We start from the raw sequence: 21419 nt of genomic DNA on the forward strand, positions 1-21419 counted from the left end.
GGTTATATATTTCATTTAATAGGTACCTATGAGGATCTAGGAGTTTTAAATATATTTAAATCATTACTAGTCTGTTAGGTAAGTGATTTTATTTCTAACGTCTAATTTAGGAGACACAATCTCTGGTGTCACATAGCTGGGATTTAAGTTCGGTCTGTCTGACCCTAGAGTTGCACTTTTCTATTAAGCTATATGGCACAGGATGTACATATGAGGCTTCAAGATGCAGAGTAAAAGACTCCATAATTTAGAGATGAGTTTAGAAAATTTTACACTTTGGAACGTAAGCATAAAGGTAACAATTCAGAACATATGTCCAAATAAAACTTATGCCTTATTTTCTTTTAAAATGACACTTACCAAAATTTGTAGCATTTAACTTGTAATTATACATTTATTTATATATTTGCTTAATATCTGCCCCCAGTAAAGGCAAGAATGACCATTTTTTTTTATTATGAGGTGTACATTTATAAAGTACATAAAGATGTACTTTAACATCTGTGAAATCAGAATGAACCTTAAAATGGATACGTTTAATAGGCAGCATTATTTTTTCATTCTGAGTGTTGCATGGGATAATTATGCATTCTACAACTAATATTTTTAAATGTCTGAGTAAACGTCTGTTTTTATTAGCTGTTCTGTTCATAGTGTATAGCGCAGTGTCTGGCTCCTTAAAAGGCACTCACAAGCTTTTGTTCAATGAATGAAAGTGGAACTTCAAACTTTGCCCGCAGGTACTTGGAATTCTGGATGAAGCCTTCTGCCTACATGAGGTCCATTGTCTACTCTTGTTTCCCTGTTGTGTCTGACAGGATTTGTGTATGACTAATATTTTCAGCCTGGAAGGATGCACTATCCACACAGACGGGGCTGCAGACCTCCCTCGCGTGAGTCCTATATATAGAGCTCTGCCAGCTGAAGCTGTTGCCTGGTGGGAACTATTTGCAGGCAAACCTTCCTGACTTTCCTGCTGAACAATGTTTGATCATTTCCCTCCAAATACCAGAAATTGACTTTCGTTCTGCCAGGGACTGGGTGGGGGTAGGTGGCCTGTTGTAAATTCAGCCTTGGCTTTGCTTTATGTTGTTCAACAACTTCCAGTGAGCCTGAGACTCTCAAGAAGACCCTTAACACACCATCTACCTTGCCCGAGGGGTTGAAATTCAGCCACGCAGACTGGAAGGCTTCGCAGTTTGCTGTGAAGCCTCAAGAGAGTCATGGTTATGCCTGCCAAACACAAAATGCATGCCATCAGCCTTCTGTGGAAATCTTCCCAGGAAGTCACTCTCCCCAAGCGATGCGTTGTAAATGGGCTGCTGCTGCAATGAGGATGGTGCCCGAAATACCGTTAGGAAAGCACCAATTTAAATGTAACTAATGAAAGATAATCAGTGATGTAATGACTTGTAACATGTTTGTCCTGAGGTCATGTGTTGACAGAGGAATCTTGGGTTGGATAGGAGATGCCATGTGAAGAGGATCCAATCCTACTGCTATTTTCTGCTGTCTTCCGCGCCACACAGAGGAGGGACTCAGAGTCTAGATACCATCTTCAACGCTCTTTATTAGAAACGGACAACAGCCGCTTACCAACAACCAGAGATTGACTTCAAGAAATATCCTGCAGGGCCTGGCCTGGTGGCTCATGCCTATAATCCCAGCACTTTGGGAGGCCAAGGTGGGCAATTGCTTGAGGCCAAGAGTTTGAGACCAGCCTCGGCAACATGGCCAAAACTGTCTCTACAAAAAATACAAAAACTAGCCAGGTGTTGTGACACTTGCCTGTAGTCCCACTTACTAGGAAGGCTGAGGTAGGAGGATCACCTGAGCCTGGGAGGTTGAGGTTGTGGTGAGCGGTGGTCATGCCACTGCACTCCAGCCTGTGTGACAGAGTGAGACCTGCTGGTCTCAAAAAAAAAAAAAAAAGAAAAAAATCCTGCAAACAAACTTGAACTTCCTGTGTTCTAGTTATTTACTTACTAAATAATATTGAGGTCTAAATGTTGTCTGTTAACCTGACATATGGAGGCCACACCCTAGCCTTGGATATCGACCAGGCGAATCTCCATGTTCTGATACCATGTCAGCACCCTGGCTTCTGAGTCAGGCTCCACAGAGGTTGACTAGCAGGATGTCACCAGGATGAGTTCCCGATTTCCTGATTATTCTTAGATGACCTTTTAGGATCTGAGTTGCTGGACCGTGAATTCCAAGGACTAAATTCTAGATTCAGCAAGACCAACCTTAAATGTTCTGCCTTTTATTCATCTCGATGGGAGAAACCATCCATGAGAGAACTCTCAAAGCGTTTGGCAGTGTTTTCCCGTTATGTCTTCACAGTTAGGATGATCAAGATGTTGAGCCACATAGGATAAATTATCTTGGCTGAAGTGTATGTGCAACTGTGTGAGCACAAGTAATTTATGGACATGGTTTGCTATTTGCATATGAAATAGACTTCTTGTTCTTTATGGGGGAGAAAATGGCTCCTTTGGGTCACAATTAGCCTATCTGGCAATTAGTCACAATTAGTCACAATGCTGGCCGTGCATCGTGCTTGCAAAGTTGTTTAGACAAAGTAAGACTGAGTTTGTCGAGGTGGACAATATATTCAGAGCTGTGGCTTCTTGGATTTCTAATTTGATGTGGTTTAAAGTTTCTCATTGTTCAAAGAAACTCTTTAGATATCTCTGTTGACCCAATGCTTATTGTTGGCTAGTGTACAGAATTAATTGAACAACAGAAGGAGTTGTGTTGCTACCGAGCTGTTAAAATGCTTTGATTGGTTGATAAACATGATTAAGAGGCACGGTTCAACTGTATAGTGCATAAACAGTATTACCCTAACAACACCAGGCTTCGAGAGAGAGGAGAGGCCCCAGGGCAGAGACTCTGGGAGAAAAACTTGAGTGGTATAAGTGGAGTTTTAATTTTTATTCTGTGAATGCAGTGAATAATACATGCAAATTAGAAACGTGAAGGAAAATGCTGGTCCTCCAGAAGACTTTCCATTTGGAAGCCTGTTGGGTGTTGAGCAGGTCTCCCGGGAGTTAGAAGACCATTCCAGAACAACTGACTCCAGCCTGTCCCTGTACTGCTACAATGTTTAGGATTGGCAGGAGACAGCTCTGGAAGCAGAGTGTCACCCGAGTTTTAACGGTAAGGTGCTGTTGTCTGTACCTTTGCACGTGTGTTTTGGATTATCCTCTGTCACACCTGGATGGAAAAAAAAAACAACTTAAAAATGTTCATAGTCATACGCTGATGAATTTGTGAGAAACACGTTTTTTAACTAATGTTCACATGACGCATAGGCTACATGTTGATTTTTTAAATTAAAAAAAAAGATTTGCATTCATAGGCTTTTCTGCATATTGCCACTTAAACTATGCACATAGAAATTCATGCTGCATCCTTTGGGAAGATGCTTTCCTGGGGTAAAAAACATTCATGGTGGTTTGGGCTCTTATATTCTTTCAAACCGGTACGTTTTAGTTGGTGATTAGAAATAGTTAAGACAGATTCTAGGCAGCAAGGTTTAGGCTTTGAAATCACTCCCCTGTTCTATATGCCTGCAAATGAGGTCACAGACGGTGAGATGCAAGGCTGTGCCTTTGGAAGTCACATTGAAGAATGAGCTTCCCTAGCATAGGGCTCAGCTCAGCAGCTTTTTACTATGCAAATGCACAGAGAGGGATTTGGAAACCTCTTCCACTGCCAATTAATGTCAGAAGAAAATGGAGGTTTCTCTGGGACTCAGTTTTCAACCATTAACCCATGCTTCCTACTGGGCTTGATCACTGTATCTTTTTGTGTATCCCCAGAAGCTCACACGATGCCCCCAGCCTGTTGTTTTTACCACAAAAGAGCAGGCATGCTACCTCTGAATTTTCTAACTATGCCACCACCTGCCACCCCTCACTTGCCTAAGCCCCAAGATTCTGAGGCATCCTTCCCAAGGTGAACATCCTCCAGCCAAGCCCCTGAACTTGCTTGCTGGAGTTAGAAGACCATTCTGGAAGAGCTGACTCCAGCCAGTCCATGCGCTGCTTATTCTTTAAGACCAAGTGCTAGTGTTGCCTCCTCTGAGAAGCGTCCCCTGACACTTTGAGGAAGAGGCTAGAGTTTCCTTCCTGTACCCTGTCAGCACTTTCCTTCGATGTCTTATGGAGTCCTTGTTACATCTCTGTAGTGAAATGACATTTGCCCACATGTCTGTTTCTTTTGCTGAATTGTGAGTTCTCTTCATTTTAAAATAATCTTCCTTTAACACAGAGCTTGGTCCGTAGTATGTGCTTGGTCCTTAATAGATGCCTGTGGAATAAGTTGAATGAATTAAACATTTCACATGTCTGAACATTTTTCCTGTACTTCAGTACCAAGTCTGAAACACCACAATTGATGATAAAATCTCAGGCATAATTGATGAATTAGATTCTTCCTTGACATGAACTATGCTTTGAGAGTAAGTCAAGTATTTTGGAGGTTTCAATCATATATTTAGGATGCTAGTTTGGTTCACTCCACTGAAGTCTGATATTAACAGAATTATCTTAATAGTATTGCAGTATATTATGTAAATAATTACACAGTTTCTACTTAGTGCACTGTGTTAAAGAAAAAAATTATTCGATGACACTTGTTAAAGCATGGTAAGTAAGACTTTATTCAGGACCATCGAGTTAAGTATAAGGACCTATATGGGGAGTTAGGGGAGAGATTGGGCTCAGCTGTGAATATGGCATGGCCAAGTGAGAATTTGTAGCCAAGGAGTAGGGCAGGGGTCAGTGGTTAGAAAAGTACTAAGAGGAAACATCAATGGGGAGGGGGATTCTGGCAAAACTGAAGACCTACCAGGATTCTTGCTGAAGAAAGGCCAGGAGGATGAGACAGCACATGGGGGATGGTGGAGGATGAGGAACCCAATCAGCTATCGAAGGTGATCAGATATTGAGTACCCTCTACCAGGGATTCTTGTTAACTGACTTAGCAGAGTTCTTTGCTAAAACTAGATTTTACAAGGACGTGTACAGATGGACCTAGGAGAAGATTCAGAAGCCTAACTAAAGTTTGGCCAAGCAAAGAAACTTTGTCAACTGATAAGATAACTTATAACTTCATGATCTAAAATGACCAATGGGAAACATTCCAGAGCTACCTAACTATAAGTATGTATGTACTTAACTGCAATTCCGTATATGTTTAACTAAGTTCCAGACTAAGGTCTGAAACTATTATTGCAATGACGCTATGTTATAATTAGGTTACTGTAATGTAATAATTGACTTTATCCATAAATATCATGCCAATAACAACCAAATGTACCATAAACAAAATCAAGCCATATATCTTTTCTCTTGTACAATAAACATACATTATTTTAAATTTAAAAACTTGAAATTATTCTTTATATATTCATTCACTCATTTGCAAAAATTATGGTCCAGATCTGATGTCTGTCTTTTTTTCTGCTTTTCTCAGAGATAAAGAATGCTTAGTACCAAGTTACAGGTGTACGATGGACAGGAATTCCAGACTTGTGAATTCTGTTTTTCCTTACTTCTCTAAAATAAAACTGAAGTCTATAATTTTGTTGGTTGACTTTGTTGACTTCCAGAAAAAAGAATAACTTGAAAGATAGATGATAGTCCTCTAGACTGTTAAATTTACCTAATTGCAAAGCTGGTTTCAAAATGGAGAAAAATCTTCTCCCCACTGCAGTGGAATGTGTATTGTTCCTGTTTTGTGCTGTATGTATTTGTGTTAGGGAATGCTGTTGCCCATGAACTTTCAGATTGCTGCAAGTTTTCTCTGAACAGTGACTCTCTTGTGGGTAGAAGCTGTGGGGGAAGAGAGCACACCTCCCTCCCCTGCTGAGAAGCTCTGCAGGAGGGCAGCCATTGTTTCCAGTGGGGTGCTTAGTAGAAGCCAAGACAGAAAGAACCTTTGCTCTCAGATTATCTTTTGAAATCTGTAAAGGTGTCCGCTTTCTCATTCCCCGGCAAATTAACCAAACCATTTTCAGCATCCTGTTAATCAGGCCCAGGCCTGTTGGGCCAAGTCAACAGATTTCACATAGAGCAGATCAAAACCATTTCCTTAGAGCACTGGCAGGTGAATGGATCTAGGGTTTAGCTGGGAAGAGAGAGGTATTGTCTGTTTTTAAATGTTTTTTTTTTTTTTTTTTTTTTTTCATTTTTGGAGACAGAGTCTCACTCTGTCACCCTGGCTGGACTGCAGTGGTGGCATCATAGGTCACTGCAGCCTAGAACCCCTGGGCTCAACCAATCCTTCCACCTCAGCCTCCTCAGTAGCTAGGACTATAGGCATGCATTGCCACATCTGGCTCATTTTTTAATTGTAATTTTTGTAGAGATGGAGTCTCCCTATGCTGTGCAGACTGGTCTCAAACTCCTGGCCTCAATCTATCCTCCCCCCTCAGCCTCCCAAAGTGCTGGGATAACAGACGTGAGCCATTGTGCCAGTCCTAGTGCTGCTTGTTAAGGCCCAGTGAGCACTCTCTAGCCTGAAGTAGTTAAGGCCCAAAGATGCCTCATCATTATCGTGCCATAGCTAGACCCTGGGAGAATGTAACTGTATGGCAAAACCTATCCATTCCACGAATACCTCTTGAATGCCTACTTTGTACTAAGCGCTGTGCTCTGTGATTGGCAGGGAAAAACCCATCTAGACCCCATGGAATTTAGAGCTGAACTTGTTCTTTCTATCATTCAATGTTTGCCCAAGTCTAGTAAGGAGAAAAGAAGAAGTTAGAGTTAGAAGATCCCAAAATTTATGTCCTTGGACTTTCTCTATTAAGTTTCTACCTTAAGTGAGAACTTGGTCATGCTAATCCATCATGATCAACTTATAAAATGACTTCCTTGAGAACAGTGATGTCAGGCTGGGCTGTACATTAAAATCACCAGGGGAGCTTTTGAGAAATACCAGTGCCTGGGCCCTGTACCTGACCAGATAAATCAGAATTTCTCAGGGGTGGGAGGCCCAGGCATCAGTATTTTACAGCTCTCCAATGACTCGAATGAGTGGCCAGCTTTAAGCACAGTGGTTTGTTGTGTGAATAAGGGAAGTTTGGGAATTCCACTCCTGTGCCATATATAATGTGAATGGTGACATATTATATATATGTTTTTAGAATATGGGTAAGGGCCATTTGAGTCATATGGTCCCTGCTGCCAGAGGGACCTCTTGAAATTCTACATGAGAGGCGTTCCTGATTTTGGAATGAAATCACTGTGGGGTTAGGGAAAGAGGATACATGGCCATGTGAAGGTCCACCAAATCTCAGTTCAGGTCCAGAAGTTTGGTGCGCAGAAAACAGACTCTAAGTTAGAATTTGGGTGATGGAATGTCAGGGAGAGGTGAGGCTGTGCAGACGGGGATATGCCTACAGCAGATTTGGGGGTGAAAAATTCACACATCATAAATGCTGAAGAGAGAGTTCTTTATTTGCCTGGAAGGAATGATAGGTAAGGGAGTGAGTGAATGGGGAGAGTTAGAGGCCTTGGAAACTCCAGCAAAAATAGACAGGGTGCCAAAGTTTATCCCTGAACAGAAGAAAATGGATGGTACCACACGCTTAAGTGCTATCTCTTAGCAATAGAGGGAGAGTGTGGCTCTTGTTAAATAAAGGAGGGCTTCACTAAAGCACCTGCTGTGAGTGGGATTAGCCAGCGTGGTGTCTCTTTCCTTTCCTGAAACCACTTTACTGAAGTGCTCTTAATTCGGGAAGGTGGTGCCGTGCTTCCTCTGCGGCTGTGGCCCTTCACCGGGAAACATGAAACGAAAGGGGAGTCAGAAAAGGTGAGACTTGAAAAGTTCAGTTAGGAGTGGAGAGTCTCTAAATTGTGGTTCTCCCAGCCAATTAAAGAGCAGGTTAGGCTGGGCTGCGAAGCATCACAGAGCAGCCTCTTCTCTCTGAGAGAGGCTGGGAAAGGAGACAGGGCCCTGTGGGTTGAAACAGAAAAGCTGGAAGACGAAGAGGGAGGCTTCTCTCTGTGGGAAGATAGGGAAATAGGGTTGATTGTAGAGGGCTCTAAGGGTAAATGAGTTACAGAACTGCTTCCCTCAGTTTCTCTAATTCAACAAAATAAAATGGGAGGCAGGTAAAGCAAGGTTAGCTGTATTTGCTGTTAAATTGAGGGGGAGCTACTATCCTACCCAGGGTAGAATTCTGTGTAGTCATTTACGTTCCAGGCACAACAGCATGGATCCTATTGGCTTAATTTTGATTCTGCAATCGTGGAATCACATTGGTCTAGAATAATTTGTTCCAGCCCTTAATTACTTGAGAGTGATTTGTAAAATAATTTTTAAATTATTTAGAGATATTAATTGAGGATCTTCAGTGTGCCAGGGCCTGTTGTTGACACTGCTGCTATCGAAAAAATCAAAATGGAAAGCATCCCTTTCCTGTAAAGCCGGTGCTCTTGTAGGAATGATGAGATTCTCGTGTTATTTACTTTGTTTTACTGCTCAGGAGATAAGAAGGATCAGGTTACGTATGTGGCAGATAGGAGAAGTAAACCATTTGGGTGTCTTCTAAAAAAGAAAAGAAATACATATTTTACCAATAACCAGGTATTTCAGCCATGTACACACTTTGAATAATTTTCTTTTTCTGCTCATGAATTTGTCCTGATTCATCCACAGTTGGGGAAGGTGAAATAAAGTGAAGTTAACTGGCCTAAGATGATCAAATTCATGTCCTTGGTTTCGTTAGCACTGTGTTCTCATCAAGTGATCAATTATCTGTGGACTTGAGATTGACATTGACAGCCAAAGGGAAACCAGTCATGGATGTATTTACTTTAGTTATTTAAGATAAGGAACTTTAATGATATAGTAGTTCTGTCTTATCCACGGAAAATATATTCCAAAACCCTCAGTGAATGCTGGAAACCATCGGTAGGATTGAACCCTATATATACTATGTTTTTTTTCATATATATATGTATATATATGTGCATTTATATCTGTAAATTTTTAAATATATACATATATATACACCTATGACAAACTTTAACTTATAAATTAGGCACAGTAAAAGATTAACAACAATAATAAAATAGAACAATTATAACTATATACTGTAGTAAAAATTGTGTGAATGTGGTCTTTCTCTCTCAAAATATCTTCTTGTACTGTATCTACCCTTCGTGGGTTGATGTGAGGTGATATGAAGCCTGCATAATGAGATGAAGTGAGGTGAATGCTGTAGGCATTGTGATATAGTGTTTGGCTGCTACTGACCATCTGATGGTATAGCAGGAGGACCATGTGCTTTGGGTGATCCTGGATCATTGAGCTATGATGATGTCAATGATTGGATGCTGGGAGAAATGATGTTGATGATTAATGGTTAGGTAATGTCTACAGCGTGGAGATGCTGGATGAAGGGATGATTCATATCCCAGGTGGTATGGATTTGGACGACATGAGATTTTACCACATTACTCCAAAGGGCACACAATTTAAAACTTATGAATTGTTTATTTCTGGAATTATCCATTTAATATTTTTGGAACAAGGTTGACCACAGGTAATGGAAACCATAGAAAGGGAAACCTTGGATGGGGATGGGAGAACACCTATAATTCATAGAGTACATTATTTACAATTATCTCAGAAGGGGATTTTAACCCATATACTGTATTATATTTGGTATGTTACTCTATGTATATACATATATAAAGAACAAAATACTTAAATGAAACAAATAGAAATATATTCATTTCAATATGTGCAACTGGACTTCCTTAAGTCAGATCTCTTTCTCTTTCTCAGATTCAGACGTGCAACAAAGCTAACCATGTCACCTAGAAAAACTTTTTTCTTTTAACAACAAAATATTCTTTGACTGCAGGACCCATTCCTTTCCCTACCAACTTCTCTGTGCAAAGGTATTGTACGAGGACCTGGTATATGCAGTATGATGTAGATAATAGTGATGCTGTCAGATGGAAGCAGCATTGAGTAGGGAGAATCTGGAGCCTCACCTACTGACTACCCAAGTGAGGAACTAACCTTCGAGGCACTTTCAGGAGTAGAAGATGGGGTGAGGGTGTTATCATTTTCAGAGAGACACAGAAGTGCAGTGAGAACTGAATACATGCATCCCAGCTGGAAGCACCTGGGTATCAGTCCACACTGGCACCAAAATATCAGTGATATAACTCAGGAAATGGGTGTAGTTAACTGGTCTCCATCCACAGCTCCTCTTATAACCATTGTATGGGGTCTCCTGCTAGAGCACACTAGATAACTGTTAAGTGCATATTTTTAAGAAAGTGCTTATAGAATATCAGTTTGAAGTTATGCAAAATTTTTAGTTGCCCTTGAGCACCCTATGTCTTGGTCTGGTCCTGTAGACAGCAAGGGCTTGATTTCCAGCCCTGCCACTTTCTTAGTTGTGTGCTTTTGGGAAAGCGGTTAATGGTTCACAGTCTTGATTTCCTGGTGTGGAGATAATAATGTCTGCTTCATAGGGATTTTGTGACAATTAAACCAAAACATAGTGAGCAAATGATGACTAACAGAACCAAGCTGGCAATGCAACTAGGGCAAACAGTGCAAAATGTATGCTTCAGGAGGGTCTGGGAAAAGATGTCCTTGCTTAGGCACAAAGGAACTCTCAGACCCAATAGCCCCATCCTCCATCCACTTCTGCTGGCTGCCAGTGGGGTCAGTGGAGTAGATCTGTGTCAGGAACAAGTCTGCCAACAAGGCAGAGCTTCATAAGGGTGGAGGAAGCTTAAACATTTGTACACTTAAAAGCAATCATTATGAAAATGTTTTGTTTCACTTAAATTTTGATGTCCAGGATGAAATCCTTGGTCATGCATTTTAATTCGAGTGCTGTTTGATTTAGTGTGATCACCAAACTGCATGCAATTTAACCCTCACAAACATCTTTCAAGTTGGGACTTTTATCTCCTTTTACTTTTATCTTCATTTCTATAAATGAGGATAGCTGAGGATTATAAGCCTGGAGACAAAATGGAAGACTGGTGATGTATGTAGTTTGTACACAACTTATGTATATAAACATGCAGACTTGGGCTTTGGTTCTACAGAGTTAAAGGCAAAGGTTAGTATATTTTAAACATTGGATGGATGGATTAGTTTTGAGACAGTCATAGAGCTTTTTGGGGTATTCATTAGGATTTGTATTTTAAAATGTTGAGTCTGTAGATTGTATAAACGTTTGAAGTCATGAGAAGTAGCCCACATATTGGAGAAGGAATGAACCTTGCTGTCACCTAGTCCAACACTTTCATTTTGTAGTTGAGGAAATTGTGGCCTGGAGAGGTTAAATGAAAGACGTGAGGTCTTGCAATTAGTGTCAGAGCTGGGACTAGAACCTACCACCTCATTCTGACAGCAGTGCTTCTTCGTCTAAGAGGAATTGGCCACCTGGGAAGCAGAGCTCCCTTCTTGTGAGATAGTACACTAGCCACTCTCCCATTTCAAGGCAGTAGTAACAGCTCATCACAAATTGCTGCAATGTTTTAATACTGCTCTAGATTTCCTTGGATATTGAATAGGTTTCTGGCCATGCTCCCAACCCTTATCCATTAGTGCTTGTTCATGCAATGCAAAAAAATTTTAATAGGACTCCAGAAAAGTCTTGACATAGTTTACCTCCTGCCTTCTTAATCCCTCTCTGCCTTCACTTTCCAAGTGTCCTAGGTGTTTCAAAGGCCAGCAGGACAAGCCAACCCCCGGAGACCTAGTCACCTGACTGCTTGTTGCTGCGGTTCCCTAGCAGCCAGAAAGCTGCAGGGTTAGGTTTGTGGATTGACAGTGCACTGTTCTAATTACTAAATATTTGTTTGACATTATTGACTTTTTTATGGCAGTTAAAAAACAATCTCAGTATTATCAAGATACCTTAGTGTAATGCAATGAAAGTTGAGATTGACAAACATTGTGGCCTTTCATCTAGATGACATTAGGATTGACTTCATATTACTTGTCTTTAGGCAATAGAACAATCAGTTTAAATAAGAACATATATTCAAGTCTTAACATGCTTTTAAATATATTAAATAGCTTCCGAAAACATTTACTTAAAAATATGTCAATAATTAGCTTTGTATAAATAAAGCTGCTTTGGAAATTTCTTTCTCCTGTGATATTTAAACAAAATAGAATAATTAGTGTTCTATTTTAGGGAGTGATTTCTCTTTTTTTCCATTAGAATATTTTTTCCTCTGGAATCGGAAACAATGGGTTATGGAGTAATGTGTTGCCATGGGAGAATCTTATTTAAATCTCTGTGTTCTTTGGAAGCCCTCAGTTCCTTGCCATGGAAGAATCTTTTTAAAATCTCTGTGCTCTTTGGAAGCCCTCTGTTCCTTTACATCTTGAATCTTCTGGCTCTCTACTTCTTTTACTTTTATTTTTGGCTACCAAGCATTTGCCAGCTCTTTGTGTTGTTGCTGAATTCCTGGCTCCCCGGTTGACCTCTGAGTTCTCAAGCTGCTAAAGATATTTAGCACAAACTTAGAGCGATCACTTAGAGAAAAGTCTTTTATTTCTCCCTGCCAGGAAGGTAGAAAACAGTTCAAAACAACAGGACATCTTCCTGGCTTTAGTGACATTTGAGAAAAGTTTTAAATTTACTTTTATTTGATGTTTATGGAGTGTGTATTTTATGTCAGGACCTATGTTAGTTCCTTTTTAAAGAAATGGTGAGAAAACAGGTAGATTATCTGTTTTTTAAACCTGAATCCTGCCTCCTCTTGCCACCTCCCCAGCAAAGTTGTCTCTCAGATAGGTAGTCCTTCAAGTTCAGAGAAATGTATGTCAATTTTATAGGTCTAGCAGTAACCTTTCAATTGCTCTGAAATCTCCAACTTTTTCATCTCTACTTTTCCATAATTCTTTTGTACCTTAAAAAATTCTTCCTTGACTCTAAATTTTCCTCTCTATTACTACCACACCCTATTCCTTTATAGTCAAGTTTCTGGGAAGAGTAGTTAATATTCAGCATTTTAATATTTCTTTTTCCAATCATGCTTTTCTCAAGTCTATATTTATTTCTGTCCAACCAATGAAATTATTCTAACAAAATTACTCTGTTATTTATTTTTGCATTACAAACCATACCAAAACTTAAGGGCCTGAAGCAGAAACAATCATCTGTTATCTCTCTTAATTCTGTGAGTGACTGGGCTCTGCTGGGTGGTTCTTCTGCAGGTGCCATTGGCTGGCTTGCTGTCATCTGTAGGGGAAACTTAGGTTGGAACATCCAAGACAGCTTACTTAGATGGCTGAAAGTTGGTGCTGGAGTCAGCTAGAAGGTCAGAAGGTGCCATTGACCAGAACGTTTTGTTCTCCGTGTGGTCTCCCTACGTGACTGAGTTCTGAGGAAACATTCTAAGTGCAAAGGCAGAAGGTGAAGATCTCTTAAGAACTAGCCTAGGAAATTCCATCTCATTTACCCTCAGATTTTTTTTGGTGAAAACTGGCCAGAGGGCTAGCCAAATTCAAGGGGAGGGGGAATACATCTATTTCTTGACAGATTAGTGGCACAGTCACACTGCAAAAGAGCTATAAGAAGCCACAACCATCCTGTAAAAATAATGCTTAAAGATATCCTAATTAACCCAACCAATCCTGTATAGCATTGTTGCTATTGGTCACTCTCCATGATTTATTGATGCTGCGGTTTCTTGGTTTCCTTCCTATCTCTTTGCACATTCATCCTTAGTTAGTTTTTTTTTTTTTTTTTTTGAGGTGGAGTCTCGTTCTGTCACCCAGGCTGGGGTGCAATGGCATGATCTCGGCTCACTGCAGCCTCTGCTTCCTGGGTTCAAGTGATTCTCCTCCCTCATCCTCCAGAGGAGCTAGGATTACAGGCATGTGCCACCTTGCCTGGCTAATTTTTGTATTTTAATAGAGACAGGGTTTCACCATGTTGGCCAGGCTGGTCTTGAACTCCTGAGCTCAGGTGATCTGCCCACCTTGGCATCCCAAAGTGCTGGGATTACAGGCATGAGCCACTGCCCCCAGCCTCATCCTTAGCTTTCTTGATTTGCACTTCTTTTTCTCCTTGCTCCTGGGATACTGGTGGTCCCCAATTTTCTTCACTTTTTTGTGTTTTCATTTCCATATGTTTGTTAGAAAATCATGTCTGCACTCATGGTTTAAACTTTGATTTATTCATTCATTTGACAAATATTTATTGAATGCACACACCATCTGCTGGTTGAAAGAGCTGTTGATGTACTTTTGCAGGTTCTGTACTGCACAACTGCAACAGGTACCACATTGTTTTCACACTGATTGACATTGTAGCTTTTATATTGACCGTCTTCTCTATGTCTATGTCTATATGTGCCTGTGTCTATATCTATATATATGTCTGTATCATATCAGTGGTTCTCAACAGGGGAGGTTATTTTGTCCCACAGGTGCCATTTGGCAATGTCTAGAGACATTTTTTATTCTCACGAGTCGGTGGTGGGGGCTACTGGGACCTAGAAGTTGGAGACCAAAGGCACTGCTAAAACCTCACATCACACAGGACTGCCCCTCACAACAACAATGGTCTATCTCATAAAGTCATTGTGCTGAATTGAGAACCTGCATGTTATCTGTATCTGCAGTGCCATTTCCCCTTGAACATTTCCAGTGGCCTGTCTGCCTCGTCCACCTGTGTATTGACTCACCTCAAAATCTTACACATCCAAAAGCCGAACTTATGATTGTGTTGCTTCAACCTGTTCCTCTTGATGAACCCAGTGTCTGGGAATGCCACCATTACCCACCAGACTGCCTCTGGGCATGCATTGCATCAGCCCACTTTCCACACTACTGTTAGAATGATGGATTTTTCAATGCTGCACAGGCAGCTAAACACCTGTTTCTTCTGATTTGAAAATCATCAGTGATTCTCCATGGATTTCACATAACAGTTAAACTTTGTAATGTGGTTCAGAAAATATTTGTGATCTGACTTTTTTTTCATTTCCTGTTATGTTTTCCTAGTCCTTTTTAGTTCACCCATCCTGGCTGCCTTGTGGTTTTCAGAATGTGCTTTCGTGTGCCTCTCGGCCTTTGTGTATGCAGAAAGGCAACTGTCCTAGAAGTATGACCAACCCTCCTTCAATGCTAGGCTTGAGCCACCTCCTCCTGAAAGCTTTCCTGTCATCCCCACCCCCACCCCTTATCAACTCCAGGCTAGAGTGGGAGATCCTTCTTTTTACTCCTTCTCTGAAGACCTATAAATGCCCCTGCATTTGGAGACCCATAAATCTGATGCCCCTGTGGCAACCGCCATGACATCTGTCATATTTAAATTTTCAGCTCACATCCTGCCAGCCAGGCCATGAGCTTTTTTGAAGTTACCAGGTAGTGTTGTCCTCTTCAGTGCTGGCACGTATTAGGGGTTTAACAAATGTTTGTTGATTAAAAGAAGGGATCCAGAGGGTCCACTTTTCCTCTTCCCAGTGGGAGCTACTGGTTGGCATTAAAGGTAATGTATTATTCCAAGAAGGAATTGGAAGCCGAGTGTCTACCATTGTCAAAATAATTGAATAAATTATGGTACATTCATACTGAATATTTTTGCAGCTATTACAGAGGATGGAATAGTCTGTATTAAACTAGAAAGAAGTCGGTGATGTATTGTTAAGGGAAAAATGCATGAAAACATTTTATAGTATGATGTAAATATAGGTGTGGGCATATGTTTGAATATGATTGTATGAGCATAGAGCATAAGGAAAGACATCCTTCAAACTGCCAACATCGGTTACATTAAGCATGCCTTATTCTCATAATTAACAATTAATAGTTAAAGAGCAAGCAATGGCATTCAGAAGTTAATTTGAAGACCAAATATATAGCTGTAGGTAAATAATAAAGATAGGACATACTGTAGAAAAATATTACTTTAATGGCTTAGGAAAATGTTTATAAAAATGGTGATCTCTTTTTTTTTTTTTTTGGTATTCTGTTGAATGCTTATATATGCATAGAAATAAGTGTGTAAAGATTTAGAACAAAATGTTAACAGTAATAATTTCTGGATGGCAGAGGATTTTTCTCTCTTTTGGCTTCTCTGTATTATGCAATTTCAAAACAATGAGCATGCTTTATTTTCATAAGAGAAATAAATTATTTCTAAAAATAGAAGATAGTACATAAAAATTGGTACCATTAAGCTGTCTGTTATCTGGATACCTAAGACTTGAAAAACAACAATTGTATGAAATTATTACAAAATGAATCCACTTGAGAACAGCAGTTTCCAGGTAACATTTTTATTCTTTTCTTTTAGCAAAGACTGAAGGAAGAGAAGGAAGCCAAGCGGGCTCTTTTGGATGGGAGGCATAACTACTTATTTGCAATTGTGGCTTCCTGTTTGGACCTGAACAAAACCGAAGTGGAGGATGCCGTTCTTGAAGGGGATCAGGTGGGATGCATTTGACTTCTCACTGACTTGATTATAGAGGGCACAGATGGTCTGTTGACGTGGTCCTGTGGCAAGATCCCATGCTGTGCCCAGAGGGAGGTGCCTGTCTTAACGTGGACAGGGCTCCATTCTGACTGTACTGGTGCTTGCAGAATGAGCTTAAGGCTCTCCAGCTCTCCATGTTCAATAGGGGCACTTCTAATTGTCATTTGACTTCCGTGATTCTGACGGCATTGTCTGCATCTCTCTACGTCCAGTGAAGCTGGGCTCTCATGCCATTTTGGAAGCTAAAGTCGGGGAACAGAATCTCCTCTTAAGTTGCCAATTCATCTTTTGTGCATTTCTTCTGTTCTAGGCACTGGATTTGTGCCATGATTTTTTGGCTTTTACTTTGGTTTGGCAGCTGAACCTGCTTTCTTTTGTTCCTAACCTTGGTTCCCATCTTCTGCTACAATTTTTCTTTAAAACCAGGCGTATGATTTGCTTTGTGTTTGACCTTGGTTGGGAAAGGCCAAAATATGGGAAGATGTAATTTCCTGGGCAGTGAAAAAAGCGTATAAACAGTCGTATGATGATTCCTGAAGATTTTTTGAAGAAACTAATTAGACATTAGAAAAAAAAAAAGAAATAAGGCAAGCCCTTTTTGTTGACAGGGTACCACACTGTTGGGAATTCTTTTCAGTGGTAGGCTTGTAAATGTTAACAACTGACTTTGGGCAAGGATGGAGGAAGTAGGCAGGGAGGTACTGGTTTGAGCATCTGCTAATTTCTGTGGTGTAAATACTTCCACAATGGCTGATTCCAAACTACTATCATCATGTTACGAAATGCTGAGGTGGAAAGAGTTGTGATCCATTGGATATCCTGGGCCAGTACGAGCCATCTGTGGCACACCGCTGGCTTCATTCCTTCTTGCTGGGCTGCTCTGGTGGGGTTAGTAGGAGTTGGGGAACAATTAAGAATGGATAACACGAAAATGGGTAAACTACAGTATGGATCAAGCAGGAGCTGAGGAAATGTGCTTCTCCTCTTTCTCCTCATAGCTGACACTTATTGAATGTTTACCATGTGTCCGTCCCTGTTCTCAATCCCTTTCATCTATGACTTCATTTCCATCTTCATAATATCAGAAGGTAGATAATATTATTCCCAGAATATGGAGGCATAAAAGCAGAGAGGGCCACTTGGGGAGATTGTTCCAGAGGTGAAATGCTTAACTCCACCCTGCTTCCCAATTTAGACATCTGGATTTGGGAATATGCAAGGGGAAGAAGCAGGCAAAAGTTCAGCTCTGTAGGGATCCCAGGATAAACTGCTATGTCAAGCTCACAACCCAGGAATCTCAGAACCTGGAGGTTTAAAGAAAGCATCTGGCTCAGGCTGTCAAGCACAGACGAGAGGGATAGGAGCTTCAATACTGGCTGTGATGGAAGCATGCCCTTCACCACATTCTTGGCCTGGAATTGAATCTTGGGGAGTCCTTCCTCCTCTTCCCTGTGGCATCTTCAATCATGGTGGAAATTGAAGGGGTTTTATTTTTCACACTTAATTGTTCAGGCTAGATTTTATCCTTTAAAAACATTATTTTAAGACGTAGTAAATACACATAACAAAATTCACCATCTTATCCATTTTAAGTATACAGTTCATTAGTGTTAAGTACATTCACATTACTGTGCAACAGATCTTCAGAACGCCTTTTATCACAAAAACAAACTCTGTACCCATTAAACTACCATTCCACATTCCTCCTTCTCTCCAGCCCCTGACAATCCCCTCATTCTACTTTTTGTCTCTAGGAATTAGACTATTCCATAGATACCTCATGCAAATGGAGGCATGCAGTATTGGTCTTTTTGTGATTATCTTATTTCACTTAGTGTAAGATTTGCAAGGTTCATCCATGTTGTAATGCGTGCCAGGATTTCCCTCCTTGTTAAGGCTGGATTATATTCCCTTGTATATGTATACCATATTTTGTTTATCCCTTTATCTGTCACTTTCACCTTTTGTGGAAGCTATTGTGAATAATGCTACTATGAACATGGGTATACAAATATCTCTTTGAGACCCCGCTTTCAATTCTTTGGAATATATACCCAGAAGTGGAGTTCCTGGATCATGTGGCAATTCTATTTTTGGTTTTTCTAAGGCGCCTTCATCCTGTTTTCCACAATGGCTGCACCATTTACATTCCTACCAATAGTGCTCAAGCGTTCCAGTTTCTCCATGTCCTCACCAGCACTTGCTATTTTCTGTTTTTTGGTGGTAGCCATCCTAATGCTTAATGGGTGTGTAGATTTTATCTTTTTATTTTCATATGAGTTCCAAACTGTGCCACTGACTATTTAAGAGAAGTGTTTCTATTGGTAGCAGACCCTTTGTTAGGCTTGTAGACTTAAGTGAGCCTCAGGGATGGGACTGTTAGTCCCAGTTTAGTGCCAGGTTGCTACTGGAAGGTGTGTTCATAGTCAGATACGTTCTCATGGCAGTTTTGGTGATTATTGCAATTTAATATTCATTTTCTCTAGGGTGTTAGACTAAGTTTTGAAAGGTTTGTTTTTGCTTATCTGCAGTTGACTGAAGCACTCTTCTCTATTTAAACCTCCCTTCCACAGCTCAACACTTTAGGAAATTTGCAAATATGGGTGGACAATGCTTTTCAAATGTGCATAAGTAGCAAAGAGTTCTAAGATTCATGAAATTACTTTTTTGAACAGAGTCTTTGCTATGGTGAGACATTTATTCTTTTAACATAAATGCTTCCTTTTTTATAGGATACATTAGATGCTGTCCTGTTTGAATATGAAAGATAACAGTACATTTTCCTTTTTTATATTATTAATTCTGATTTAAGTGCAGTTTCTAATTTGGATTGAAAGTCATTATCTTGCCTTTTTCTTTTTCCCAGATTGAAAGAATTGATCAACTTTTTGCTGTTGGAGGTCTCCGACACCTCATGTTTTACTATCAAGATGTGGAGGAAGCAGAAACAGGTATCTGAATTTGATGTGACATGACCCAGAAATGTGTCATTAGATTTATCTGAGAGTAGCTTGAAGAAGAAAGCCACTGTGAGAATGGACCTGTTTCACCTTGCGGGCGTGAAGGAGGTGTATGTGTGGGTCCATGTGGGAAACCATTAGTGTGTTGGGTGTGGCCCTGTGGAAAAAGTTCTGTTTCACCTCAAGGATGGAGACAGATTACAGTTGGTATTTAGCCTGGTTGTGCTAACTTTATTGGAGATGTTTTGTTTTCCTTCTCAGGCTGTACTTGCAATAAAGATAATAAAGTAGATTACGTTTGATTTCCTTTTCTTATATTCTAGTTCATTCTGTGTTTTATGGTCTGGAAATTATAATGAGCACCTGTTTTGCAGGTATATAGGCATTCTTTTTTTTTTTTTTGAGACGGAGTCTCGATCTGTTGCCTAGGCTGGAGTGCAGTGACGTGATCTCGGCTCACTAAAAATTCCACCTATCAGGTTCACCCCATTCTCCTACCTCAGCCTCCCAAGTAGCTGGGACTACAGGCTACTCGGGATGTTTTGTATTTTTTTTGTATTTTTTAGTAGAGATGGAGTTTCACCGTGTTAGCCAGGATGGTCTTGATCTCTTGACCTCGTGATCCACCTGCCTTGGCCTCCCAAAGTGCTGGGATTATAGGCATTATTTCTTTTTAGCATAGGAATTGTTGCCAGTATGTGTAACACCCCTTTTTAGTTAGATATCACATTTTGTTTATTTTCTACTGACTGCTTTAAATAAGTAATATTGGATGACAGTTTTCATTGTTCTCATTTATGAAAAATTTGCAAATCTTTTTTTCTTTGTCGTTGTTATTTTGTTGTTTGTTTGTTTTGAGACAGAGTCTCACTCTGTCACCAGGCTGGAGTGCAGTGGTGCGATCTTGGCTCCCTGCAACCTCCACCTCCTGGGGTTCAAGCAGTTCTCCTGCCTCAGCCTCCCAAAGTACAGTCCCAGCCTGCAGCTGGGACTACAGGTGTGCGCCACCATGCCCACCTAATTTTTGTATTTTTAGTAGAGATGGGGTTTCAGCATGTTGGCTAGGATGGTCTCAATCTCTTGACCTCGTGATCTGCCCTCCCCAGCCTCCTAAAGTGCTGGGATCATAGGTGCAAGCCACCGTGCCTGGCCCAGATTTGCAAATCTTTCTATGGATTCAACTGGCATAGTCTAGTCTATTTTTAAGTGGATTAATGTAATTTTAAACGCCTACCTAGAAACATAAGTCAATATCTGATTAAATGTATTATTTGATATATTAAACTATTATATACATACTTTTTATGACCCATTTGATAAAAGGGAAAATAGTTATTGCTCTTGGCATATAGTAAGACTATACTTCTTTGTTTAAAAACTGAGGAAATTATGCATGCAAATTCGAACTGGCATTTTCTCAAAGCTGTCAGTTTGATATTTTAGAAAGCTTAGAAAACTTATTACATTTTGAGTGAAAAATCAAGAGATAGAAGTTTTGGTTTCTACACCAGATTGCAAAACATAAGCTCAAATGAAAGATCAAGTTTATCCATGAACGGAACACTGGATGAAACTGACCTTCTGTGTAAATTTTGCTTGGACCAAGAAGTGTTCATAGGATGTAAACATAAAAGCAAGTTTAACCTTTAACTCTTCTCACTGGTGATAGTTCTTCTTCTGAACTTGGATTAGAATGCAGGCAATCTCATGACTTTCCTGGACATTCTTAGATTACAAAAATGTCTATAGTCATTTCAAATTACGAACACAATGTCAACTCAAAAAGAAAAACTGTCCAGTTGATGGAAAGTGAAATATTCTTCCCTCCTCACCCTTGAGTCCCCCATTTCTCTGAAGGTTGAAGTTCTCAGTGGGAGAAGAGGGAGGACCATGTGCTCTTCTCCATACCTTCATCTTCCACCCCTTGTCCACATCAGCTTAACTAAAGGGCCTGACTGTGT

At 40.3% G+C, this 21419-nt stretch overlaps 1 protein-coding gene across 1 annotated transcript in view; it reads left to right on the forward strand.

The window, feature by feature from the left end:
- The first annotated feature begins 2895 nt into the window (after positions 1-2895).
- Positions 2896-21419, forward strand: part of DNAH5 (dynein, axonemal, heavy chain 5) — a 274359-nt gene continuing 255835 nt past the window's right edge. Inside the window, 3 exon segments of the mRNA XM_011994188.1 lie at positions 2896-3165; positions 16319-16453; positions 19365-19449. Of these exon segments, the coding sequence (XP_011849578.1) occupies positions 3109-3165; positions 16319-16453; positions 19365-19449 (277 nt within the window). The 5' untranslated portion in view covers positions 2896-3108.

Source organism: Mandrillus leucophaeus, unplaced genomic scaffold, assembly GCF_000951045.1.
Source record: "Mandrillus leucophaeus isolate KB7577 unplaced genomic scaffold, Mleu.le_1.0 Scaffold445, whole genome shotgun sequence".
NCBI lineage: Eukaryota > Metazoa > Chordata > Mammalia > Primates > Cercopithecidae > Mandrillus > Mandrillus leucophaeus.